The following is a 26058-nucleotide window of genomic DNA, read 5'->3' as shown; positions in this document are numbered from 1 at the left end:
TTTAGTAATGAAGAACTTAAGAAATTTGCATGAGATTTGTAGGTTTAAATCTTATGATTATCCAATTAGTTATATAAGAGGCTCTAAAGATTGTAAAGATGTTCCCTTGTAAATATTATTTTTTTTTTAAAAAAATTGTCACTCCACCTTGTCAATTTAAAAGTAACCTGCTTATTGATATTGGGCTCTTGATATCAGACCAGGTAGAAAACGTACAGTTTCATTATTGATGGGCTTGGCACGGTTCGTAAAACATATTAAACTTCTAAGATGCACCCAATCCTTTTTTATTAAAAAAACACCCATCTGGTCAGTCTGTTTGAGGGGGAAAAAAAAAATGTTCCTTGAGACAATTTTTTGAGGCATTCTCACAAAAGAAATACATCTAATTTTTTTAGATTCACTTGTTGGCCGCTCAATGATTCATAATATTATGGAATTCCCAAAAAAATAATATACAGGGGTAGTATATACTAAAGAATGATTTGAAAGTCGAAACATCAGCAACCAAAAGATAAGAGATTTTAAGTCCTCGACAATGTTTGGCAATTTTGGACACACTACTAGTTTGGCCATAGCCTTGTTAACTAGCCACATATTAAGAATGTCTCATGCATAAATTTATTAACGATATCAAGCATGAAATTGACTTTCTGACTTGTCATAAGTTGATGCATATATTTAAAATTAAACACAACAAAGATTTGTGGATTTAAATGCACATTTACATTAAGTTCAAAGGCCACGCACTATTTTTTTTTTTTGGGTACAAAAGGTCACTCACTTTATCCCCTTGCAATTAAAAGATTAAAAAAGTTATTGCAAATAAACCCTTAGATTGGTAGGATTACATAATCACGATTGTAATCTTCTGGAGAATTATATAGACCGTTACACAATGAAGCTGATATTTACCTAAAACTGCTATTGAATTGAGTAGTTTGTTAAGAGGTGTGCTTCCTCATATTTATGTACACGTTTTAAACCTTATTTATCAAGAACTTTTTCAGTTTGATTATATTCTTTTAATACTCAAACTGTGATAAAGTCGTGGGTTCTAAGCAATAATAAGTACACAAAAAACTAAAACAAATCGAGAAGGCTTCCTTAATTGCTTTTCAACTATTTTTTTTTTTTTTTATAATAAAAGCCGTCCCTTTAAAAAAGACTTTTCCATCTTTCTCTTTGAAAGAAGATACTTGTATTGAGGACAACCATAGAATGTGGGAAAGGCCAAGAGAAAAACATCGAACTGGGACGTTTATGAGAATGTATGTGTGTTTTGATTGATCAAAAAATGAAGTGTAGCCGAAGTAGAACTTAATTTAAGTAAAGAGTCAGCATTAGAAGTAAAATCGAAACCATTCTAATGCTTTCGAACTAACATTCACCCACTTCATACGCACGCCATTCAACCACGGAAGTGCCTCCCTCCTTTTCTGTATGATCATTCTCTCTCTTTTTCTGATTTGTATATCATGTTTGTTCTATCCTCTTAAGCAAATGCTTGTTCTTTAAGATAATCATAATTCGTACACTTCACTACCTTATCCTTTTCATAAATGTATGCTTATTTGAAGCCCATTATTATGCATATAACCATGCCCTCTTCCTTGCAAAGTACTTAAGAGGGAAACGAGAAGCTTAGGTTTGAGAGAGGATGGGTTTCACGCAAAGGTTGCTGATGATACTGGTGGGTACCTTGTTGGGTGTAACAGAAAGAAGTGTGGGTTGGCAGCATAATTATGGAGAAGCATTGTCAAAGAGTATCTTGTTCTTTGAAGGGCAGAGGTCAGGGAAGTTACCACCAACACAGAGGATGACTTGGAGGAAGGATTCTGCCCTTCAAGATGGTTTTCAAGTTGATAGTACTCTCTCTCATTTCTTTGATAAAGTAACTTTGTCTTTACTTTTGTTGCTCTTTATCTAAATTTTCATGGCTGCCTTTACCGTTTACATTTTGACTAGATTTAATTAGCCTAATTGGGCATTGTCATTGTATTGGGATGGTTGTGTTCATTTTGAACACAGAAAAGGCACAATACGTAACTTAACCATAGTCTTGGTATTTGAGGGGGGGAAAACTCAACTGAGAAAGAAATTAAATAAACCCATTTTATTTTTTTTTAAGTACTCGAAGGGTCTTTTATATTTAGCTTACAAAGCCTAGCCAACAGATGTGTAATGTGTTCTCTGTTGTTCAAGACTCAATTTAAAATAAGTGAGTTAAATTTATGTATTTTCGATGCAAGTCTTTCACAAAGGAAAAAGGCACGCCATTTCAATTTTTTTTTTTTATTAAAAACTTTTAATCATTTAATGAAACATGTGACATCATATTACTAGTAATACTATAAAATTTTATATATCAGGTACAATCAAAATTAAGTTTTATAAACTATGTGAGACTTAATAAACAGAGTGACTTGAGCCATCTCGAAATAATGGCTCTTAGCTGTCTCATAAGACAAGGGGTTGGGATTCATTTAAAGCTACACAGTACAGTTTTAGAAATTTTATTTTAAAATAAGGGAAAAATATGAAACATGGAAATGCTCTTTGCTTTAATTTTTTTTTTTTTTTTTATCTATGATTTTTATATAACTTAAGAACATGATTTCCGGATGACCCATCTACAAAATAGGTTGACTTGGTTGGTGGTTACTACGATGCTGGTGACAACATCAAATTCAACTTTCCTATGGCATTTTCAACAACAATGCTGGCCTGGAGTGTAATAGAGTTCGGAAAATTCATGGGTCCAGACCTAAAACATGCGCTGGACGCTATTCGTTGGGCCACAGACTATTTCCTTAAAGCCACAAGCATCCCCGGGTTTGTGTTTGCGCTAGTTGGTGACCCATATGCTGATCACAATTGCTGGGAGAGACCTGAAGACATGGACACTCCTAGAACAGCCTATGCTGTTAGCAGGGAACACCCTGGCTCTGAAGTTTCAGCAGAGATAGCAGCAGCACTTGCAGCCTCTTCCATTGTATATAGGAAATATCATCTTGGTTATTCTGCTAGGCTTCTCCAAAGGGCTATAATGGTATATACCATACATCTTTTCTTATAACATATAAGTTGGAAAAAGTTATATTTACTATCATTTTAGTCTTATTATTTTTATTACCTAATTGGTTTTCGGTAGATTAATTTGAAATCACCAGTTAAAAAATGAGAAAAATTAACATTTGCTGATTTGAAAACAGGTAGTAAAAATAATAAAACTAAGGGTAAAACTAATCTTATGTTGCATAAGATAGTGTACCTTATGTTGTGAAACAAAATTAAGATAGGACCCACTAAAAAAGAAAAAAGAAAAAAAATAAGATGGATCCCATTTTCATTTTATTTCACAACATGAGATACACTATCTTATGGAATATAAGATTAGTTTTACCCTAAAACTAATGGTAATAAATATAATGGTCTTAGTAATTTGGTTGTATATTATTGGAGCTTTAATTTTAAGAAAATAATTATCTCATGTAACAGAGACAAAGTAGTGGGATTCACATTATTTTTTATTTTTTATATTTTTTAACTAATAGTGGACCCCACTATCTTGTCTCTGTTGCATGAGATAATTATCTCATGCAACATGAGATTAATAGATCCCTTAATTTTATAGAGTTTTTCCTTTTCTATGGAATTAGGTTTTTGAATTTGCAGATAAGTACAGAGGATCATACAATGACAGCCTCGGACCGTGGGTATGCCCATTCTATTGTGATTTTAGCGGCTACCAGGTAGGCCTGGTCTTGAATCATTGATTAATTGTTTGACATATTTTTCATTCTTTAAAGAAATATACTTAAAAAAGTGACTTGTCAATGATAGGACGAATTGGTCTGGGGAGCAGCATGGTTGTTCAAGGCTACTAAGCTCCCTTATTACTGGGATTACATTGATGAAAACATCAACAATCTGAAAAACTTTGGTGAATTTGGATGGGACTCAAAGGAAGCTGGCATCAACGTGCTCGTTTCAAAGGTATATTATTCGAGCATAACTTTCTTCTTTTAACCTTAACTATTTTTTATTTTCTTTTTCTTTTGGTTTATATTTTACGCCGTGTGGTAATGCTTTTGTTCTGGCTAATAATTTTTCTTTCTAATTACCATTAACAGCTTCTAATTAATAGTAGCTCTTCTAAGCCTTTCAACCTCAATGCGGACAAGTTTGTCTGTACTGTGCTACCTGAATCGCCTTCAGTATCAGTCTCATACTCTCCAGGTAAAATAATTACTCATAATCATCCAAAGTATATATATATAAATACGGCCACCTTATGATTATCAAGTTTATATTACTGGATCTCTGAAACCATAGGTTTTTGAAACTGTGTGTCTGTCTGTATGTAAATTCATATTTTGTAGTGATGATTGATCTAAACTGTTTTCAACATATATAGGTGGGCTTATATTCAAGCCTGGTGGGAGTAACTTGCAGCATGCAACAGCAATCTCATTTCTTTTTCTGGTTTATGCTGGCTATTTGAATAAAGCAAATAAAGAAATTGACTGTGGCAGCAATGTTTTTGCTTCTCCAAGAAGACTTAAACAAGTAGCAAGAGGCCAGGTATGTGTAGCAATAGCAACTGCTTTTATGAGATATATCAGAGAAAAATCACAGAGGAAGAGCTGGGGGTTTTCAGAGAAAGAGAAGTGAAAGAGAAAAGAAACGAGAGGAAGAGTTGAGTAGTTTTCTTCCATGTATTCCCAATTACATATAAACACGTAAAAGACGCAACAGTAAGCAATTAAATTAGACAAAACACATTAACATGGTGCATACGTGGAATCAACAATAATGCTTGGACTCCCTTTTTATGGACTAACTGCTACAGTATGAAATTTTTAGATTATCAAATTAGATTCAATTAATTACCAGATAACAAGTGGTGTGGTCATTGTAGTTGAGAAGTAAGGTGTGAATTAAATTGGAAAAGATCCTCTTTATGTGATATGGGTTCATGCAAAATGTAATATCCCGCGCGCTGACGAGGGCGGGGAGTGATCGTCGGTGCGAAAGGGCATGGTGCGAAAGGGCACAAACAAGGAACGGCTCCTGGCAGGCTTCTAGGGACGGGGGTACATGAATGAATCGAATCAACACCCGAAAGAGAGGGATTCCATAGATTGTGCTAGTATGGGACGGTACAGTTGGGAATGACTTATAAGAATTAATTGGTACTACCTATACTAACAAGATGCATCTACTTTTCGGTAGCCCGAAACGGAAGAACTCCATAGTTAAGCGTGCTTGACTTGGAGCAATTCTGGGATGGGTGACTTACTGGTAAGTTTTCCCGGAAGCATGCGAGTGAGGACAAAGCACGCTGAAAAGTCTCGTATTAGTGTGTGGGGACAGTCGTTGATCCTTGCAAGTTGCCAGGCGTTACACAAAATAAGCTTAGCCTCTCATATACAAATTAATGGGTGATGGCAGAATGAATTGCAATAAATCATGGAAAAAATATTGTTGATTTGTATATGACAAGTGTGATCTTCCTACACAATCTTCTCTCATATAAATAATATATTCCTAAGTTAAATATAGGTGTAGAAGTCTTATAATCAACTGATAGATGTTGTTCTTATAGATTAACCAATAGTCTTGAGTTCGAATGATATGTATGTAGTTGTCCTAGATTAATTAAAATTAATAAGTTGATCAAGAAATTCAAAATTAAACATAAAATAATAATAAAAAATAAAGGGAGAATTACAAAAGTAAAAACTATTCTTAAACAAAAACTTTAGGTAAAAATATAGCGTTAAATTTATTTATATTGTTCTTCACTAAGTCTATTAGTAGGAGTTATTAGTAAATTATTTGAGTTTGACTTGCTAAATGTCTTGACCAACAAAAAAAAAACTAATTTCAGATTAAATAAATTATCGATAAAAATATTTATAATTTAAAAATTTATAATTTTACCTAGAGAAAAATAATTATTTAATTTTGTATGTTCAAATATTAAATTCTTTGGTTTTTTATTTTTTGTTTTACTTCTTCTTTTAGTATGAAATTATCTATTAAATATTAAATTAATTAATAAATTTAATAATATAGATCCTCTTGTGTCAAGTCCTCCTTTATTATGTGAATTGAAAATATATGGGAAGACTTATCGCCTAACACTATTACAATAAGATTGGCTATTATTAAGATATATTATTATTAAATAATTAAGTTTTTCTTACGCTAAAAGGGGTGTGTGTGTGTGTTTTTAAGATTCAAAAGAAAAAAAATAAGTTCTTGGTGAACCAAAAAAATAAAAATAAAAACTGAAATTGCAATGTCATCAATAAATTGTAAAACGATTTGGACTAATTAGTATTAATTTATTTTTCTACTTTTTAAGTTTTAAATTCATGTAAATGCAGGTGGATTACATACTAGGAAGCAATCCATTGAATATGTCATACATGGTAGGATACGGGCCAAAATATCCTGAAAGGATACATCATCGCGCGTCGTCATTACCTTCCATTGATCAGCACCCTAGCCACATCGATTGCAAAGGAGGGTCCCCCTATTTTGAAAGCCAAAACCCTAATCCTAACTTGCTCGTTGGAGCTGTTGTGGGGGGACCTTATATCAATGATTCATATGCAGATTCTCGAATAGATTTTGTACATTCAGAACCTACGACATACATCAATGCACCTCTTGTGGGTGTTTTGGCTTACTTCCAATCACATCCATCCTAAAGTCAAACTTTTGTGTTTACTATAGCATATATACAAAATTAATTTGATCATTTTAGGATGGATTAGTAAGCACATAAATTTCGACTTTAGGATGGATGTGATGTGAAGTACCAAAAAAACATCCATCCTATACCATAACAACATTGTTCTTAAAATCTCGATTTATCATTACGATTTTACATTTTTACGATTTTTTTCATCAAAACGATTTTACTAATATTTCAAACGCTTTTACAATTTTTTTACATTATGATTTTACGTTTTACGATTTTTTAATCCCCTTCCGATCTTACTTAAGATCTCGATTTTAACGATATTTAATTCCATATGATAAGTCTTTCTTAGCAATCTCAACTCAAGTGCCTCAAGCCCTTTGATTTTACTAAACTCGGCGTTTTTTTATTTTTTATTTTTTTGTTGAGAATGCTTCATTTTAACAAATGTGTATATTTGTCAAGAGTAACTAATGCATTAATTATGATATTTAATTTTAGATTTAAAATTTAATAGTTAATTTTATATGAATTAAGAATATTAAATTTTAAATCTATGCATTTATTATTTAGTATTAAACATGCATACTTTAATTAATTAGTTTCTTTCAAATAATAAGAAAAACATTTATTTTAAATTAAAGTATCTGTAGATTTTTTTCTTTATATATCCCATATCAGTTATATTTTTGGAAATTAATGAATGATATAAGATATGCTTGAACTATTACTTTATTTAAGACAGAAACTTTAGTATAATTAAATCTTCAGATAAGTAACATGAGCGGATAACTCTTGTCAATAGGCTATGTTCCTAACAACAACAAAGGGATCTAATGCCACATCACTCAATATCTTAACTCTTAAGTAATGAGTCTATATATGAATCCATTTATATGGTAATCTAATATGAAATTTCTTAGAATTCCCAACATTTTTAAAATAAACATTATTTTTAAAAACTTTAAATTCAAGGAATAAAATTTTCTAAATTTTAGCAGATTAAAATCATGGTGTGCTGTAAAATAAATCAACAGTAAAAAAACCCTTACTCGATCACTCTAGAGACAAATTTGCTTTGAAGAAAATTTATTTTAAATCTAATATTTCACATTCTTTATATTAAAAGTTGTCTTAAATAATGTAATGATGTCACGTTGTTTAACACAGCAACTATAATATAAACCTTCGGATATTTAATATTGAGGGAAGGATATTGTAACAATCAAGTTGTGTTACTACCATGTTACTACCAATTAATTTCACCGTTAGATCGATTATGTTGATCCAACGGTTATATTTATTTTCATATTTGTATGGTCATGATTTCTCAAATTTAAAGTGAAAGCATTAAATATGAGAGATCATAATCATACAAAAGTGAAAATAAAAATAAAATATTAAATTTGAAAAATCATGACAATACAAAGATGAAAATAAATATAACCGTTAGATCAACATAATTGATCTAACAGTGAGATTGATTGGTAGTAACACAACTTGGTTGATACAATATCCTTCCCCTTAATATTGATATTGTTGCATTTTATTTTATAAATGTATTTCTCATTTTGGAGAATCTAAATCTAATAATATTTTTAGTAAGGAATTATGCATTAAATGTTTGTTAATGTCAATATCAAGATAGATTTTGTTTACCAAAAAAGAAGAAGAAGATAGATTTTAAAACATTAAATGTTTTTCAATCAATGATTTAGTGGATCCTAATTTGAAAGAAGTTCCTTATTTAAAATGTTTTTTTTCTAACTTTTGCAGAGTATTTCCTCTTCGAAATAATAACCTATTAATTTCTGAAAAAAAAAAAGTTTCCTATTCGAAAACATATTACTCTGTTAGCATAACCAATGTATTGTGCCACATGTTTAGATGTGGTGCATCCTAATGACCAAATTTCAGACATCATAACAAGGACATGCCTGATTATTTATAGCTGTTGTACGTTCAGGTGAATACTCATATTGCAAAATAGCACATCTCTAATTGAAAACACATAAAACATGAGAGGAAATAGCATAGCTATGTCAAAACTGTCGTTTTTAATTACAGCCACAATGATATCGATGGCCACAATGACAAGAGCAACTTCAATTAACTATGCTGAAGCATTGACAAAGAGCATTTTGTTTTTTGAAGGCCAGAGGTCTGGGAAGTTGCCACCTTCTCAACGCATGACATGGCGGAAAGACTCTGCCCTTCGTGATGGTTCCGATTATCATGTAATTAAATTCTCCCCATTTCATTATTTTTTTAATGGGTTTAATATATTTTGTTATAAGATATAATCTCGTACAGACACGTAAAAGTATCTAAGATCCATATTTTTTCTCTCTCTCTCTTCTCTTCACATGGTCTCACGTGGGCCCCACATATTGTGTGTATTGGAGATAATTTTATCTCATATAACATGAGAGACGTCACACCTTTTTTTTTTTTTTTTTTAATTTCTCCTTCATTTCAACTATTAGTCAAAAGTTGCTAATTGAATAATATATGGTTTTCCAAACTCAGATGGATATGGTAGGTGGATACTATGATGCTGGCGACAATGTAAAATTCCATTTCCCTATGGCATTCACAACCACCATGCTAGCTTGGAGTGTCATAGAATTTGGAGATCTCATGGGTTCAGAACAGAAGAATGCATTAGAAGCAATCCGTTGGGGAACTGACTACTTCCTTAAAGCCACAAAATTCCCTGGTCTTGTTGTGGCCCAAGTTGGTAATTCTTATAGTGACCACGACTGTTGGGAGAGGCCAGAAGACATGGACACTAGTAGAACCACATACTTTGTATCTCGAAAGAGGCCAGGTTCAGAGGTCTCAGCTGAGATTGCAGCTGCACTCGCTGCATCTTCCATCGCATTTAGGAGAATTGATCATCGATATTCTATAGTTCTTCTCAACAGGGCTAAACTTGTATGTATTTGATATTTGCAGTCAATTACTTACTTATTGTGATTTTTGCTACTAATTAATTATTATGTATATCTCTATATGATATTAGGTGTTTGACTTCGCAAATAAATACCGTGGATCTTATAATGATAGCATAGGTGCTGTAGCATGCCCCTTCTACTGTGATTTCAGTGGCTACATGGTAAGATTAATTTTAACGATCATAATTAATAATAATTTCTACATTGGAAAACTGAGACCTAAATATTGCTCCAATAATTTTTATTGATTCTCTCGTATGGATCTTTTAATTTGTTTGTATTCCACCAAATCCAGGACGAGTTGATTTGGGGAGCAACATGGTTGTATAAGGCGACCGGAGAGTCTAGTTATTGGAACTTTGTAAAAGAAAACATACATTCCATAGAATACCCTGTCATGAGAAATATAAATGGTTTTCCAGTTCTAGTTAATAATGGTGGTAGTTTTGCTGAATTTGGATGGGACTGCAAGCATGCTGGCATTAACGTGCTTGTTTCGCAGGTTAGTCATTGTTCTCTTGAACACATCATTTTATTTACAGTACTTATTCAAGTACATTATTCATATTTCTTGAACCTACACATAGGACAGCATTTGACTTTCACCAAATTCATGTAAACTCTAATTAAACAAACAATTTTTTTTTTATTTTTTTTACTTACACAATTTTTTTATGCACTACACCAAGGAAAGCCCAAAAGGGTATTACCATCAATAAACTAAATGATAATCCAATATATTAATAAATACGTTTGATATCGTGGCTTAACCCAAAATGTGAAAACATTAAATTCTACGTCATTAAATATATATGAATATGATCATCACGTAATTTATGTCAAACTTTACCATTTTTACTTAAAGTCCATCTAAAACAATCTATGTTCCCACATCAATTGTTATGTTAACTTCTGAAATCTCGTTTGATCCTTCCAATTTTTGCAGTGGGTGATGGCCGATCCATCCAATGCGAGTCCTTTCATTTCCAATGCAGACAAATTTATATGCTCTTTGTTGCCAGGATCGCCTACCAACTCAGTCTCTTTCTCTAAAGGTATCGTATAACTTCAATCAAACAAAATATCGGCCAATTACGTGTTTTAAATAAATATATATAATATTTATTTAAAATTAATGCATAATCTGTAACTTCGTTTATGATTTATACGCATTGCTTGTATTTTTTTATCTCAATAAATTTAAACGTATTAAAAAAGGTGCAAGCATAAATCAAATTAAGAAAGCTAAAATTAAAAATTCCATATCTTGCAAAATATGACATAAATATACATGAAAAATTAAAACCAAAATTTTAAGATTTATTTTAAAAATAACATATATAAAGATATGATATTTTTATTGAAAATAAAAGAATATGAAGAAAGAAAATTAAGAGAGTTATTGTTAAAGGATACAGGTATGGCAACTAAAAATTATTATTCATGTGATAAGGAGTTTATTTATCTTAACAAGAGTGGTGTAGCCTGAGAATGTAAAAAATTGATGGGTTTTGCTCGAAATGGACTAATCAATTTTTCAATGAATCAATGAAAAAATAAATAAAAGTATCACGTACCCTTCACAAAAAAGAAAAAGAAAAAGAAATTGTAGAAAGGAGAGGGGGATATTAATAATGTATGATAGAGATAAATATTTTTATGGCAATTGTTATATATAAAATATTAAAACATAAAATGATAAATAAAACATATTTGATGTAAAAATAAAGAAATTTCAGTCATGATTATAATTAGTACATGCATAACGCACTTAATTGGCTTATGCTTTGGGTGCTGATCAGGAGGGCTTATGTTCAAACCTGGAGGAAGTAATCTACAGCATGCAACATCGCTGTCTTTTCTTTTAATTGTTTATGCACGTCACATGCAAGCTGCGAATAAAGTAGTATCCTGTGGGAATGGACCTGCCAACCCGTCTAGGCTCATAAATCTTGCAAAAAGCCAGGTATGCAATTTCATCATCATGATACCTAATTCATTTACCAAAAAAATGCACTTCATTTTACATATATAAATTTGATATAATAATTTAATAACAAACTTGATATGAGCTAGCAATACATGGCAATGAAGCACCGACACTTCAAAAATTCTGACGTGTCGTGTCTGACATTTTCCGACACTCTCGAACACTTCGACACTCCCTGACACTCCAACACGCGTTATAGAAATTTAAAAAAAGGTTCAAAGGTTGTGTTGCATTGAGTTTTTAGTTCCAATTATTAAATTCGTTAGAATACGATTACTATTTTATTGAGTTTAATATAAATATTTGGGATATCTTATGTTTTTTTGCAAAAATTATGAATATTATAAGTTTAGATTCATTTTTTTTAAATTATTGAATATTAAATATAATATACACTACATAAATTAAAAATATTATTTAATATCAAAACGTGTCCTAACGTATCGAAATCTAACATTTTTTAGAATTAACGTGTCAGAGTGTCGTGTCGTATAGTGTCACGTGTTCTGTATCGATATCGGTGCTACATAGATACATGGTACATCCAAAGTAAGATATCTGTTCTGAAATGGGTTTTGTAAATTTTATTCATTTGTAGGTGGATTATATATTAGGAAACAACCCACTAGGGATGTCATACATGGTAGGATATGGGAAGAAGTTTCCACAGAAGATACATCATCGAGGTTCAACCTTGCCATCTATTAATGTGCACCCACAGCACATTGGGTGTCGTGATGGAGACCAATATTTCAAATCACCTGGGCCCAATCCCAACATCCTAACAGGGGCTGTGGTTGGTGGGCCTGCCCAAGACGATTCTTTTGAGGACTCCCGCTATAATGTTGGCCAATCAGAGCCAACCACTTATATGAATGCTCCTTTCGTTGGTGTTTTAGCTTACTTCAACAAAGCAACTCATTCTAAATTTACATGATATATAATATCATTGTAAAATAACTGTTTACGTATACGTACTTTTGTAATTGTTGCAAATAAAAATTAGATAAAGGTGGTGCTAGCTCAAGCATGCACAAGCTTTCCAGCAATGCATAAAATTAAGTGGATTAGAGCGGTTAATGTAATCATCATTAAGTGTCAATAAAATGCTGGAATAAATTAACTTCCAGGCTTATTCGTCTGCCATCTCCAATTACATAATTGTTTAGATGAAAATGCCATTTTAGAGATATATTCAGCTCAATCTACTTTTTGATATTCTTGTGTGTGGATGAATTGTAATTTGACAATTTCGGTTGACTCGAACTCTATGCTCTCAGTCTCTCTTTTGCAAAAACTTACCATAAAATATAATTGGTGGCAATACAATTAATTTTTCACTCGGTTAAAGTGACAAAATTATATGGCAACAAAAGGTCCGGCCAGAAAAAGTTTATATATTCAAAAATAATAATACAATTGCTATTGAATATTTGAACAGGTTTGGTAACATTTCTTTCCATTAATAACATTGTAGATAAGAAAGAGATGTTTGTAGCATATTAAAGTTATTATATTCCAACTAATATTAAAATAAAACTTAGATATGTCACTACAGTCACTATAATATTGTTTATTATTTAAAAAAAATCACAAATCAAGATATTTTTCTGTTTATCCTTCACTTATTTCTATTCTATTTCAGTACATTCTCTATACACTTTTAGTAATTATCTTATCATTGTTAAGTTTTTTTTCCTTTGCCACTTTTTCGTGTTTAAAGATAAATCACATTAATTTAATTTTGTATTTAAAAAATGACTAATAAAAAAAGTTCAATTTATAAAAGCAAATAGATAAACAAAAATGTTTGTTGTTTGGTAAACAAATAAACAAATAAATAAATAAAATAATTATCAAATAAAAGATTATTTCGAGCCCAAGCCCAATCATCAAAATCCAAACTGAAGACACGGCCCTCTTTACAGTGCAGCCAAATTCACTTGCCTCCGTTGACGACGTCGTTGCGTTGCCAATGCCAATTTGCAGTTTAGTTGTGCTTACTTGTGATCTGTAAAGTGGGAAAGGGCGTGAAGAAGAAGAAGATGCAGCAGAGAAAATCGACGTTCGGAAGGCCTTCTGGAACCGATGGCTCTGATTACTCCTACCGTATGGTAGTTGATTCAAGTCAGCTCCAATCTTCAACCCTAATCCTTTTTTTTTACCATTACTAATTTATGTTCATACATTATACTATTAAATACATTCGTGCTTAATTGATTTCTCTTGCTTAGCTTTTTAGCTAAAGCTCCTCGAGTTTATGTTCTTATGGGGTGTTTGTTGTTTTGGTGTTATACCATTTAGGGTATCAACTGGTTGCAAAGGGGAAGAAACGCCTCTCTCTGTTGTTTGTCATTGAGGTACAATTGTTTTTATATATTTCTCCTTTGATGATTTTTGGATTTCTATGTCAATGAGCAGCAAATGTTGCGTGTTTCCTTTCTACATGTATTGAGGATTTATCAATGGAATATTTTGGACGAGTTTTAGTGTAAATATGTAGTGTAGTAATGTTAAAAATATTTTAGGCGAGTTTTAGACTAGTTTTTTTTTTTTTTTAGGTTCTTTTCTTTAAAAATAAAATGTGAAGGAAAAAAATTGTTAAGTTGGCCATGTTTTTGTTCTTTAGATAGCTCTACAAAAAGTGTTTATTTTCCTGCGCTGAACTATACCTGACATTTTTTCCAAGACAAAATAGAACTCATTGGATGAAGTTAAATACTTGATGGTTATATTCAGTGATTAATTACTATGTATGGTTCAATTTGGTTAAATTATATTCGGTTGCTCCTCAAATTACAGTTAATAGTGAGTGTTTTTATAATAAGAGTTAAGGAATCATCTTACCGCGGGAATTTTAGTTGATGTGTCTTGATTAGTTCTGTAGCATGGTATTATCTACTATTTTTAATGCTATTGTCTTTTTGTTTGTTTGTTTGATGTTCATAGCCTATCATTAATGTTTATCTTTGAGAATTAGTGAAGATAAATACTGAATCTGTATTTTCTAACTGCTGTCATCTTCTTCTTTTTTGTCTGATATATGACTTGAAATTTTGGATTGTGCCCTGCAGGCTTTGTTTCTATTAGTAGGCGTGATATTTACATTTTTACCAGGAATAGGAGAGGATACTCCAAATACAGTTGCCTTTTCTTCTGTTATTGTTAGTGTCGTTTCACTGATCTTTGCGGATATAGGTTGCTAAACCCTGGGTTCTTTATTTTCCTTTATCATTTTATTGAGCTTTTTGTTTGAACCTTTTGAATAAGCTATGTCTGTCAATTTATTGAAATAGGTCGAAGACGAAGCCGATCCAGTTTGTTGAGATTTTATGCCGTTGTGTCAGCTATAGCAATGCTTGTCTTGATTGTTTCTCTTGCTAAGCATTATTCCCTGCTGAAGGTAAATATGTCAGTGTTTAACAGGATATTTATAAGAAATTTTTTTATAAACTTTCGAGGGAGAAATATGACATCTAAGAAGTTAACATCTGATACTAATTTCTTGAAATCATGAACAAATGTAGGTACTATAATTCTTATTCTTATTCTGTTTTTTTTTTTTTTTGATACATTATAATTCTTATTTAATATTAGTCATCATCAATGCACAGGGATTTATTTCAATCATGCTTTATCTGTACTTTGAATTTTTGTTTTTATTAACTTGAGGGGTTTGGTTTTAGTTTCCCTTTTACCAATGGAACATTACTTGGTAGCAACTCTTGTTTCAAAAAAAATTGGACTGTGAGGGTCTACCAACATAAGGAGGTCTCATATGCTTTGCGGTTCAGTTTAGATTTGTTCGTAATGTATCTATTTTTGTTTTCTTCCTTTTATGTGCCTCGTCCTCTACTTTTTGCTCTTCTTCTGTCAAAGCCTCTTGTTCTAGTTCTCCACCAAAGATAAAAGTAAAAGTTTTGAAAACTTCTTGCAGTGAAGCTTCCAAAAATAGGACATTTCTGAGATCAATTGTTTCAATTTTTATTTGTGTCCCTTTTTGTTTTATTTCTTTTTCTTCCCCCGTGCCCCCTCTTTACTCTGTGAGGTGCACCTTTCACTTTAGAGAATCCAAATCCCACAAAAGCATACCAGATATTGAAGCAAAAACTTGCAATTGTATTATAGAGGAGTAGATCAGTAGTACAATGAATGTCCTGCACTAGCATATGGCAATAAAAGACAAGTATTATAGCTCAATCACAAGTTTTATTATGGGTACGTCTTGTTTTGTGTTTCACCTACGTAAATGCATATAAGTGTATAGCGCAGAGTTACATAAGAATATGGTAGGAAGTTGGCTGCTTTCTTTCAAAATGCCCTTATGATTGCATGGAACTCCTCTACAGGCTATCCAGGATTTTAGTTTTTGGACAACAAGGAAGTTTGATGTTCATGAATTTCCTGGTTTTCAAGCCGGTAAGTTTTTTTCTTTTTTGTAATTCTTATTATTTTGTTCATTTTGTGCTAATTGGTGTTATTATAATTTTACAAGTTGTAGTTGTAACCGGGTTTTACCTCTTGCAGGTTTGCTGCTATATATGCTCTCCTCATCATTGTTCAAGATTTGTACCATCAAAGCAGTCGTTTCCCTTCTTTTTAATATGTCACCTCCTAAGAAAGCCTCTTAGCCCCCCATCGATTTTTGTGGCCAAATCCAAATTTCTTTCCCCATTGATCTATTTACAACAGATTGATCTGTATGACTGTCATCTTATTCGAGAGATTTTGCGGGAAGCTCATGCAAGTTTTTGCCCACAAAACTTTTTAAAGACATTTGTAATGCAGCATCCTTTAGAAAGCAATCAAAGGATTAACAAATATTGCCTCTGGCTCACCCTTTCACGAAGGGAGACGGATGTTTCAGAAAATCACCCCAATTTAATGTCTTATTTCTATTTGTTTACACTCCTGCTTGCTCTACAACCTTGTTGCCTGTAAAAACTCCCGTAAAGAAGTCAAACCAGGGACAATGGGGAGGTAAGCATAGCAACATTGAGCCCACTCTGAGAGTAAGTCCTCTTCTAACAGTTTTTTCTATTACTTAGAATATGATGGAAGGACGAGCTAATATAGCTGCAAAATTTCACACTCAGTTGAAGACTACGAAGGCCGGACTTCACCTTGGTAGTATTATGCATCCCCCCATAAGAATAGGGAATGATTCTTCATCCCCTTGACTTAGAAACAAAAACAAAACAAGTTGAAGAATTGGAAGGAAAACAAAAACCTTTTAGTATAATTATTAAAGGGTTGATTTTTTCTACAGTTACTGCAGATAAGTTATCTGCAGTAAGTTAATACGACGTCGTTTTGAAGTGGAAATCATGATATTTTTGTAATTTTAATTTATTTTAGGGTTATAATAGTCTTTATATTTATAATTTTTTAAGATTTCAATATCAAAACGACGTCGTTTGGGGAATAAATGCAGATAATTTATCTGCAGAAATATTTTTTCATTATTAAAAAGGAAAAATATTTTTATTTTTGCTGTAGAATTTTTTTTTATCACATTCACATAAAAGTGAAAGAATTTTATTATATTCCATTAATTTTTTTTTCTGTCTTCTTTTTATAATGGGTCTCATTTATTTTTATATGACTGTTAAAAAAAATTCTCCAGCAAAAATAAAAATATTCTTCCTTAGTTAAAAGAACAAACTTTGCCCGACTGATTGTACCCGAATTATATGGCATCTTAGTTCAAGTTTACATGTCGTCACTTTTTTCTTTTAATCTTCCTTTTCTCTCATGCCATAATCCCATCATTCAGTAACTTCCACTTTCTATGAACGATGAATCTTTAAGGTGGTGTTTGGTTGGGAGCTTTTTAGCGGATATCTATCTTTCTCAAGTATGGCTTTTAGAAACACTATGTTTGTTTCAACGTTTTTCACCAAAAGCTCATCTATCCAATTTGTCTGGATTTATGAGAAACATAGATATCCGCACTGTTTAGAAACCCAATTTGAAGGTGGGATTTTTCGGAAATCCGGTTATCTGACTTTTAATGCACTGTTGATTTCATAAAGTTACCTAATTTTCCCAGTAAATTTTTTTCCCACCAAACAACTTTTTTTTACATTTTTCTACCTATCTTACTTTATCTATCTTTTCAATTATTTCTCTATCTATCTCATTTTCCTACTATTCCAAAAAAATTTCCTGAACCAAATGTCCCCTAAAGCTCTTGACATCTCCAATATTTGAAATTTATTTCTTCTATATTTCGAAAACAGCACCGTCAATAATAGAAACTGCTTGTGGGCTGTGGCGAGACCCAGCGTCTCATGTAACCATAATTCACCCGCTTCGCAAATAATTTTGCTAACTCTATTTGAAATCTCAATCTTTACGCTGAGAAAATTCAACTGCCCCTCATCACATCAGTCTTGAGTCTCAGGCACCAATCCCACAGTCATATGAATTGAATTTTGTCGGAAGAGTAATTTTAATCTCTTTTTACCCTTCAAACACTTTTTTTTTTTAATTCCTTCCATTATTATTACATTTATTATGGGAGAGGAGTTTCTATTTTATAATTTGTAGCAATGATGGAAATTTAAGTAATAACCATAAACTATAGTTCCATCATTCCATGTTACGAGCATCATGATCGGAACAAGAGAAGAAAAAACCAACAGCCAATTGGAACTTGGAGCTACTCTCGAATAGAATGAGGAAAGATCCTAACTTGAGCAAAATAATTGGACCTTATGATGTCTTTTCACGTTAAGGGCATTTTTGTTTCTCTACCAACTTGAGCTGCAATTTGCAAGTGGCGTTACAGATAATGGGACCGTATTAATTAAAAATGTACGAAAAGGAAAGCAAAGGGATGTCCCCCGGCCCACATCAATTTACAACGTACCAAATAATTTCAGCATCTATATATCCGCAAAAAATATCTTCTGCAGTTCTCAAATCCTAACATTAATTACTGTTTGTTTTGTTTGTATGTAAATCCGATAAGCGAGAGCGTGTGTATGGGCATAAAGGCACAGACAAAATAAACACCCACAGTTCAACGCTCAGCTAATACTGTTGATAATACTGTTGAAACTTGCAAGTTTATACTGGATGGATGGGTATAGTAATAGTACTAAAAATATGCAGGAACTGCAGCATCCAAGTAGATGCACCAACACGAGGCAAAGAAAGAATCATACTCAACTTGAATAAAGAGATGCGACACACTCATTAGGGCCGAGAAAGTGACCCTAATCAAGCGGTGGTCACTGTTTTTACCTTAAATTGAGGAGAACTGAGAACCCCACTGGTCCCAAACAATTATTGGAGCGCGCTTCATAATTTGTTCATCAATGGATGAACCATATCCTTCTCGGAAGACACTTTCTCTTTCTCATAAAAAACCGAGCTTTTAAGTTTACGCACGTTTTTAAAATTTATTCTTTTCTCTAAAATATCTTCCCAAGTGGATTACTTCATTTTAGATTTTTAGAGGGCGTTTGGTACATGAGAAATTTTTATTTGTCCGAAAATCTCAATTTTCAAAAATATGATTTTTGCATTCAGTTTACGATAATATCTGACAATTTAAAATTTAGAAAAATTCAGTTTCCCAAAAATCCCGCGTACCAAACGGCCCTTTAAGTCCTTTATATAGGTTTCCCTTTCTTCCCATTTTCCCTCACCCAACCAAATCCTAATTGGGATTAGATTAAGGTAAGAAAAAGATGGAGACCATTTCTTCTAATCACCTTATCACATCCCTTGTTATAATTCTTGTCTCTAGTTTCACCACACACTCCTCCCAAGTCATTGAAGGTAGCACAGTGTTCATTAGAACTTCATGTAGCTCCACAACTTACCCAAGACTCTGCTTTAGCTCACTAGTAAAGCATGCAGAGTTAATTCAAACAAATCGGGTGCTATTAACGGGAACAGCCCTCAACGTGACTCTTGTATCTGCTAAATCAACCTCAGATATGATGTCAACGCTCTCAAAGAGCCATGGGCTGAAGCCAAGAGAGGTTGCGGCAATGAAGGACTGTGTGGAAGAGCTGAGTGATTCTGTGGATGAACTTCGAAGGTCAATTTATGAAATGGGTCATCTTAGGAATTCAAATTTTGAGCTAACAATGAGTGACGTACAAACTTGGGTTAGTGCTGCTTTGACTGATGAGAGCACGTGCACCGATGGATTCCAAGATATTGCTTCTACGGATGATGATGGGGATATTAAGAGCACAGTGAGAGGTCGAATTGTGCAGGTAGCCCAATTGACTAGCAATGCTTTGGCTTTGATAAATCAGCTAGCTAATTCCCATGGCTAATTAAATCAGCTTAACTTCGTACTATTCTAGTCTCAAGTTTTGTTAGGTTCCCTCGTTCTGTTCTTAAACTCGTGAAAGTTCGATGCTATTCAAGGAAGCATCATATTTGTGTGAATAATAAGTAAATATGTTGCAATTAGTTGAGATTTATGTGTTAGTGGCTCATGCCAGCGGGTGTGGATGATTCTGGTGCCGTGAATTTGGCACTTGTATTGTATTTGTTTTTGAGTGAATCACTTATATAATTTATATCAAGTGAACTTGCTCAATGGTTATATGTATGAAGATTTTCAACTCTGTCTTGTAAATATTAATGATGCAGGGTAAGTCAATATGCCACTTGCTAATTCGTGACATATAGGAATTTTTGTGTTAAAATTAATTTTTCTAGGAATTTTCTTCTTACAAATTCTCAAGAAATTTTTTTTAAAAATTTGTAAATATATAATCAATTAATCCAAAAATTACACTACAAAAAATAAGAAACTAATTCAATCTTAAACCTTAAAACTATTTATATTGAACTTACAACTCTTGAGATGTAAATAAGTTTATACTCATATCTGCAATCACCATGTTACAAAATTGACAAATAACTATCTATTGAAGTGAACAAACATAAACCTATACTTTTAAACAACGTTTCTTTATTATTTAATCCAAGCCCAATATATAACATGGCCTAATTTTTTCGACCCGGCCAACCAACATGGATACACCTATCGCAGCCCATGAAATGGTCCAAGCGCGCGCCAACGCACCCAGGAGGGTGAAATAGGCCTAATTGGATCAGGAAAAGGCCCACATATTGGGTTAATAATAAAGTAATAAACCCAAGTAGTCCAGCAGCAGATTTAGCTCTAAATTACTGATTCAATAATTAATTAATTATTTTCTAATTGAATTATTTCAATTTATTTTCACTGCAACCATTGTTTGGATTCAGTTGTAACAAATAACAATTATTATCATAAAAAATAAAATAAAATTACGTGAAATAGTTCTTAACTTTTAAATATGAGAATTTGTGTTATATTTTATAAGATTGTAATTAATTTTGAATTATTTTATTTTACACTTAGAAAATTTGTCTAGTCAATTTATATTTATTACCCTAAATCATACCAAACTAATTTAAAATCAATAACTAATAACTATAGATATAAAATTAAAAAAAAAACTCATACAGAAAATAGGAAAGATAGCTAGTTGAGAAATATTTTAGTTGACTGCTATTAGATTAAATCAATGTTGTTTAAACGAAGTCCCCTAATCTTAATTAATATAACATTTACAAGTAATACCTTTTTTTGTATTGACCAAAGATATATATTTAGTAAATGAATTCTTGTGGCGTAATGCATTCGTAATAGCGTACTATGAAAACATGTGCAAATGGCATTATTATTTCCTTGCAAAGTAAATATCTTTTTGGAAATATTCCAATCGGTTCATTGCTTCACAACTAATCCGATTCGGGACGGGTACATGATTAAGGCTTTAAACTTCTTCCAAAGGTGGTATTGAAAATATTCGAACACGTGCTCTCACTCCACCTTCTTAGCTCTCATGCGCCAACTGAGCCTTGCAAGTCAATATTGAAATCATGTGCAAACCCATAATTGTTTCCTTAATATTTGATGTAATAGTAGACGACGATACGGGATTTTGATTAGATGACATGTATTTAGACAGTACGTACTATGAAATCAGCACGTGGCATGTGCCACCCCGTCTTGCACGGTGCTTACGATTTATCCATTATCAGCATTGTAGGCTTTATGCTTTCCCATTATGGCGTATAACTTCAAAATACTCATTAGACAATTTGCTTATAAAAACCCCGCGTTATGTGCCTCTTACCAATGCAATAGAAAGAGACAATATAAACAAATGGCATTATTGCACATTCTAGTTGGAAGTTCAATGTCTTCCCATAATCTCTTCAGAATGCTTCTATCCCTTTTATTCATCTCAACCCTTCTTCATGCAGCAGCAGCAGCAGCAGCATCTGCATCCAAGTCCACAACAAACGCAAACCAAATGTTCATAAAAAAACAGTGCGATTCAACCACTTACCCAAAAGTTTGCTACAAGTCTCTCTCCCCTTACGCTTCAAAAATCAACACAAACTCTCTAACACTGACCAAGATGTCAGTTAATGTGGCTCTAAAAGCAGCCAAAAGTGCATCTAAGACATTGACAAAGCTAAGCAATTCCAAAGGGAGCCTAACACATGCAGAAACGTCGGTCATTGCGGATTGCCAAGAGAATATTGATGACACGGTGGATATACTTAAGGAATCTGCTAAAGGGTTGTTACATTTGAGTGGTACAACTACAAGTGATGAGAAATTTCAATGGGATACCATTAAGACATGGATGAGTGCTGCCATAACAGATGAGGTTACTTGCACTGATGAGCTTGATGAATTGAAAGTGCGACCTTCACTGCAGAACAAGATCAAAACAAGTGTTTCTAATGTTGCTTCCTTGACTAGCAATGCCCTCGCTTTTGTCAACAGGCTTACCTATTAAATGTTGCTAATTCCTTCACGGGTGATCACTGCTTGTGTGGAGTTGGTTTTAATTACGTGAAAATAAAAAGTTTTATTGATAAAATTTATTAGACTTGGATTATGTTGGGTCGGGTTATTGGGTCAAACCAAACCCATGAATATCATCCTTATATTGTTTCCATATGAAAATTGTATAGATACTTCAATTTTCCCTTGTGGGGGATTACTTGTGCTCTTGGTCTGGTTGTTTCATATATGCTTCTATAAATATGCTATACTAAGGTTTCTGTAAAATTGTGGCTTTTAGTGAGTGATCTTATGTTTTATATGGTGTATATGGTTTGCTAGTTGCATGATTCATACATACATACATATTTTTTATATATATGAATTTAAGGCACCTGAAGTGAAGTGCCACCACAAGAAGCACCAGCAACTCAGAAAGTTAAGAATAATAAGAAAAAATCCAGAAGGATTTAATTTACCAAACTTTATGATAAAAATTAACTAGATTACCTTTGATGTATTTTAAACAATACATCATATTATTTGTACCCAAAATAATAATAGTAATACATGTTCCACACTGATGTAAGCCTTTACACAATGTGTAATAATTTGCATGGAATTTAGTTGACAGAAGCCGTGGAAGGTATAACCTTAAGTTTGATATGGCAGAATTGCCCATTTCCATGCTTCCTGCAGGACATAAATCCATCTCTATTCTGACAATTGACAATCTTGTAAAGACTGAATACTTTATATTTCAAATCCCCGGATATGAAATCCTCTTATGTTTATTTTATGGATTCTCATATTGAAAGCAAATAGTCATGCTTGTAATTAGAGGTTTTAATATAAAATATATAAGTAAATGCAATAGCAATCATTTCATATTGTTCAGCGTGGACAAAGGCCCTTTCCTCGCGGACTCTAATGCAGTATGCATGAGCTTTCGGTTGGGTTTGTTTTATCCTCACGAAACTAGAAGGACAGAGTGGCTCCGTCCTAAATACAACACAACTCGCGCCATAAATTTAGGATTTCCATTTTCATCACAAGAAAAAGCCATTTTTTTAGTGTGAGTAATGTTTTTTATACACGTCTCTAATATAATATTTAACAATATCACTATTTTAAACGTCCTCGGCTGCAGCATATGCTGGAAGAATCAATTTATTGGATGGAGTACTGTTAGTGAATCAACAGACTTTTGTTCGATTCATGTTACGTTCAAGAACGTCTTAAGTAAGTTATTCCTTGATTCAACAGTAACGAGCATGTCAAAGAATTTTTTAGTTCTGACGGGTAAAAGATCACTAATTCCACACACAATACAGCTCCCAAAGGCGTAACAAAATCAACTGGTATGAATGTAAAGACGTTTTTTCGTAATCTTTTGTTGAGGCTAGCAAAGTACTCAAGGTAGTAATTAGTAATTACATGGTAAGATAATTATACTAAGTAAAGGATGAGAGCATGTGTTCGATCTTTCCCAGTACAGTTTTTGGGAGGGATTTAAAGTTTTAATCTCGGGACCCTCCTCGAATCGAACTAGTCGCGAAGCGATGAACCGATTGGAATATCTAAAATAAAATAAAATTATACTAAGATAATAGATTATGTGAAAAAATAATATATTTTCCAGTATTTCATAGGAAGACAATGCCAAGTTGGAATTTCATCAAGCAAGTTATGTGCTGATGCTGTACATCAAAGAATCCTTATTGTAATCACATTTTGTGGGACAAACTGGAAACTGAATGGACCATGCATCAAAGCATATGTGGTAACTCAAGAAAAACATTCACGGGTTGTACTTGTGGTGTCAAGTCTTTCAGATGTATAGATATCTAATAATCCAATCCTCTGTCAACCAACATCATTCTAACTTTCTTCATGTCTTCTAATCTGCCTGCATTTTCATAGATCTCCATAAGAAGTACAAAATTATGTTCATTGTCTGGCTCTAAATCAAAAAGCTTGTTTGCAGCAATCTCGCCAATAGTTACATTTCCGTGCAAAGAGCAGGCATACAATAAAGCTCCCCACACAGTTGGACCAGCATCCTCAGAGTCCATTCCATCAACTATGATGCTATAAGCCTTTTCAATCAATCCTACTCTTCCATAAAGGTTAACCATACAACCATAATGTTCCATAATAGGTTTTATTTTATATTTTTCATACATTAAAGAAAATAACCTCTCTCCATCCTTCACCAAACCAAAGTAGGCACAAGCTGATAATATTGAAACAAATGTAATTTTATCAGGCTCTACACCAGCTTCCTCCATTTGCTCAAAATAAGCAAGGGCTTCTCGGTGTTTGCAATGAGCAGATATAATGGAATTCCACGAAACAACATCCCTCTCTGGCATTAGATTGAATATCCAACATGCCTTATCCAACCTACCATGATTGGAGTACATTATGATCAAGGAATTTGCAATGGACAAGTTCCATTCAACTCCTCGCCGGATTACCCATCCATGAATTTGGACCCCAAGATCCAGTAATGACAGACCAGCAATAATCGTGGATATGGAAACAGAATCAGGTTTATACCCTTCCAGAAGCATTTGGCGGAAGATGTTCATTGCGTCAACCTCAAGGCCATGATGAACATAAGCTGCGAGCATTGAATTCCATGAAACGGAGTCTCTATGAGGTATCTTGTCAAAGATCTTTCGAGCCTTTACAATGTCACCGCACTTAGAATACATGTCAACCAGTGCATTGAGGACAAACCCATCATTGGAAAATCCAGAACGAACCACATGGCGATGCACCTCTTCCCCGACTTGAACTGACCCAATTCCCCCACAAGCTTTCAGAACCCGAGGGAACGTGAACAAGTCAGGTTCAACACCCTCTTCCACCATTTGGAAATAGAGTGCAATGGCGTCATCATAGTGACCCACTTGGGCATATCCTGAGATAAGTGAATTCCATGGAAATGCAGATATATCCTTCTTAGCCATTTGATCGAACAGGTCGTGGGCGTCATCCATATACCCACACGATGCATACAACCTGAGAAGCTTGTAGGTGATGCCAACATTTCTATGCAAAAGGGTTCTTGGGATAAGACGGTGAACTCGGATACCATAATGAAAGGCTTGCAAATGGTAGCACGTTTCTAACAAAGAAGCATAGATTTCAGGGTCAATTCTGATGCCATTCTCAACAGAGGCTTCAAGGTCTGCGAGGACTTGTTCAAGTGCTTGCAATTTTGTTTGGTTATAAGGTTTGTGATGGATGATGAGTGGGGTTGGTTTTGGTTTTGGGAAAGAAAGAGTGTTGCTTCTTTCTTGGGTTTCCCACTTTCTGAGTTTCCTACTTTTATTTTTGTCGGTGTTCTTCTTCTGAGAGCACAAGCTCGTACGATTTGGAGGGAAGCTTATCTGAGCTATCATTCTATGTTTCTAATTTCTTGGACAGGAATTGAGGCATTCCGCTAACATAACATTCATAAACTTCTCTTTTTCTTTCCTTCAAGCATTAGATAAAATTATGGATTCGCTTTTTCTAGTTCAACTGATAACTTATCTACATTGAATCCAAAACGATG

At 33.2% G+C, this 26058-nt stretch overlaps 6 protein-coding genes across 7 annotated transcripts; 5 read left to right on the top strand and 1 right to left on the bottom strand.

The window, feature by feature from the left end:
* Nucleotides 1–173: 173 nt before the first annotated feature.
* LOC133287995 (endoglucanase 8-like) lies at nucleotides 174–6725 on the top strand. 2 transcript variants are annotated; one of them, XM_061485784.1, is made up of 8 exons: nucleotides 174–212; nucleotides 1739–1861; nucleotides 2645–3052; nucleotides 3663–3755; nucleotides 3847–3999; nucleotides 4137–4242; nucleotides 4421–4587; nucleotides 6399–6725. In XM_061485784.1, the coding sequence occupies exons 2-8, from the start codon at nucleotides 1820–1822 to the stop codon at nucleotides 6723–6725; spliced, it is 1296 nt and encodes a 431-aa protein (XP_061341768.1). In that variant the 5' UTR covers nucleotides 174–212; nucleotides 1739–1819. The 2 variants fall into 2 exon arrangements, with proteins under 2 accessions (XP_061341768.1, XP_061341700.1); XM_061485716.1 differs by lacking the exon at nucleotides 174–212 and having other exon boundaries at nucleotides 1661–1861.
* Nucleotides 6726–8808: 2083 nt separating this feature from the next.
* LOC133287090 (endoglucanase 8-like) lies at nucleotides 8809–12602 on the top strand. Its single transcript, XM_061484672.1, has 7 exons — nucleotides 8809–8955; nucleotides 9248–9655; nucleotides 9744–9836; nucleotides 9971–10177; nucleotides 10622–10730; nucleotides 11478–11641; nucleotides 12264–12602. Exons 1-7 carry the CDS (start codon nucleotides 8809–8811, stop codon nucleotides 12600–12602), a joined length of 1467 nt encoding a protein of 488 aa, XP_061340656.1.
* Nucleotides 12603–13657: 1055 nt separating this feature from the next.
* On the top strand, nucleotides 13658–16982 carry LOC133287510 (uncharacterized). The gene is made up of 6 exons (XM_061485164.1): nucleotides 13658–13792; nucleotides 13970–14025; nucleotides 14740–14863; nucleotides 14962–15068; nucleotides 16015–16084; nucleotides 16193–16982. The coding sequence occupies exons 1-6, from the start codon at nucleotides 13711–13713 to the stop codon at nucleotides 16294–16296; spliced, it is 543 nt and encodes a 180-aa protein (XP_061341148.1). The 5' UTR covers nucleotides 13658–13710; the 3' UTR covers nucleotides 16297–16982.
* Nucleotides 16983–19365: 2383 nt separating this feature from the next.
* On the top strand, nucleotides 19366–19965 carry LOC133287749 (21 kDa protein-like). Its single transcript, XM_061485444.1, has one exon. The coding sequence runs from the start codon at nucleotides 19366–19368 to the stop codon at nucleotides 19963–19965; it is 600 nt and encodes a 199-aa protein (XP_061341428.1).
* A 1893-nt stretch (nucleotides 19966–21858) lies between these two features.
* On the top strand, nucleotides 21859–22503 carry LOC133287009 (pectinesterase inhibitor 7-like). Its single transcript, XM_061484585.1, has one exon. The coding sequence runs from the start codon at nucleotides 21859–21861 to the stop codon at nucleotides 22501–22503; it is 645 nt and encodes a 214-aa protein (XP_061340569.1).
* Nucleotides 22504–24145: 1642 nt separating this feature from the next.
* LOC133287593 (pentatricopeptide repeat-containing protein At4g25270, chloroplastic) lies at nucleotides 24146–25903 on the bottom strand. The gene has a single exon (XM_061485264.1). The coding sequence runs from the start codon at nucleotides 25901–25903 to the stop codon at nucleotides 24338–24340; it is 1566 nt and encodes a 521-aa protein (XP_061341248.1). The 3' UTR covers nucleotides 24146–24337.
* Between the last annotated feature and the right edge of the window lie 155 nt (nucleotides 25904–26058).

The sequence above is a fragment of the Gastrolobium bilobum genome, unplaced genomic scaffold (genome assembly GCF_033153095.1).
Source record: "Gastrolobium bilobum isolate Gb01-03AN ecotype WA unplaced genomic scaffold, APGP_CSIRO_Gbil_v1 utg11799, whole genome shotgun sequence".
Taxonomy (NCBI): domain Eukaryota; kingdom Viridiplantae; phylum Streptophyta; class Magnoliopsida; order Fabales; family Fabaceae; genus Gastrolobium; species Gastrolobium bilobum.
The sequence above is the reverse complement of the archived record's forward strand: the minus strand, read 5'-3'. Positions and strand labels throughout refer to the sequence as shown.

Coding starts and splice junctions, on each gene's coding strand:
- LOC133287995 (XM_061485716.1), top strand. CDS start 1,661: ATGGGTTTCACGCAAAGGTTGCTGATGATACTGGTGGGTACCTTGTTG. Junction 1,862..2,644: donor CCCTTCAAGATGGTTTTCAA/GTTGATAGTACT, acceptor TCTACAAAATAG/GTTGACTTGGTTGGTGGTTA. Junction 3,053..3,662: donor TTCTCCAAAGGGCTATAATG/GTATATACCATA, acceptor CTATGGAATTAG/GTTTTTGAATTTGCAGATAA.
- LOC133287090 (XM_061484672.1), top strand. CDS start 8,809: ATGACAAGAGCAACTTCAATTAACTATGCTGAAGCATTGACAAAGAGC. Junction 9,656..9,743: donor TTCTCAACAGGGCTAAACTT/GTATGTATTTGA, acceptor ATATGATATTAG/GTGTTTGACTTCGCAAATAA. Junction 9,837..9,970: donor GTGATTTCAGTGGCTACATG/GTAAGATTAATT, acceptor CACCAAATCCAG/GACGAGTTGATTTGGGGAGC.
- LOC133287510 (XM_061485164.1), top strand. CDS start 13,711: ATGCAGCAGAGAAAATCGACGTTCGGAAGGCCTTCTGGAACCGATGGC. Junction 13,793..13,969: donor CCGTATGGTAGTTGATTCAA/GTCAGCTCCAAT, acceptor TATACCATTTAG/GGTATCAACTGGTTGCAAAG. Junction 15,069..16,014: donor AGCATTATTCCCTGCTGAAG/GTAAATATGTCA, acceptor ACTCCTCTACAG/GCTATCCAGGATTTTAGTTT.
- LOC133287749 (XM_061485444.1), top strand. CDS start 19,366: ATGGAGACCATTTCTTCTAATCACCTTATCACATCCCTTGTTATAATT.
- LOC133287009 (XM_061484585.1), top strand. CDS start 21,859: ATGGCATTATTGCACATTCTAGTTGGAAGTTCAATGTCTTCCCATAAT.
- LOC133287593 (XM_061485264.1), bottom strand. CDS start 25,903: ATGATAGCTCAGATAAGCTTCCCTCCAAATCGTACGAGCTTGTGCTCT.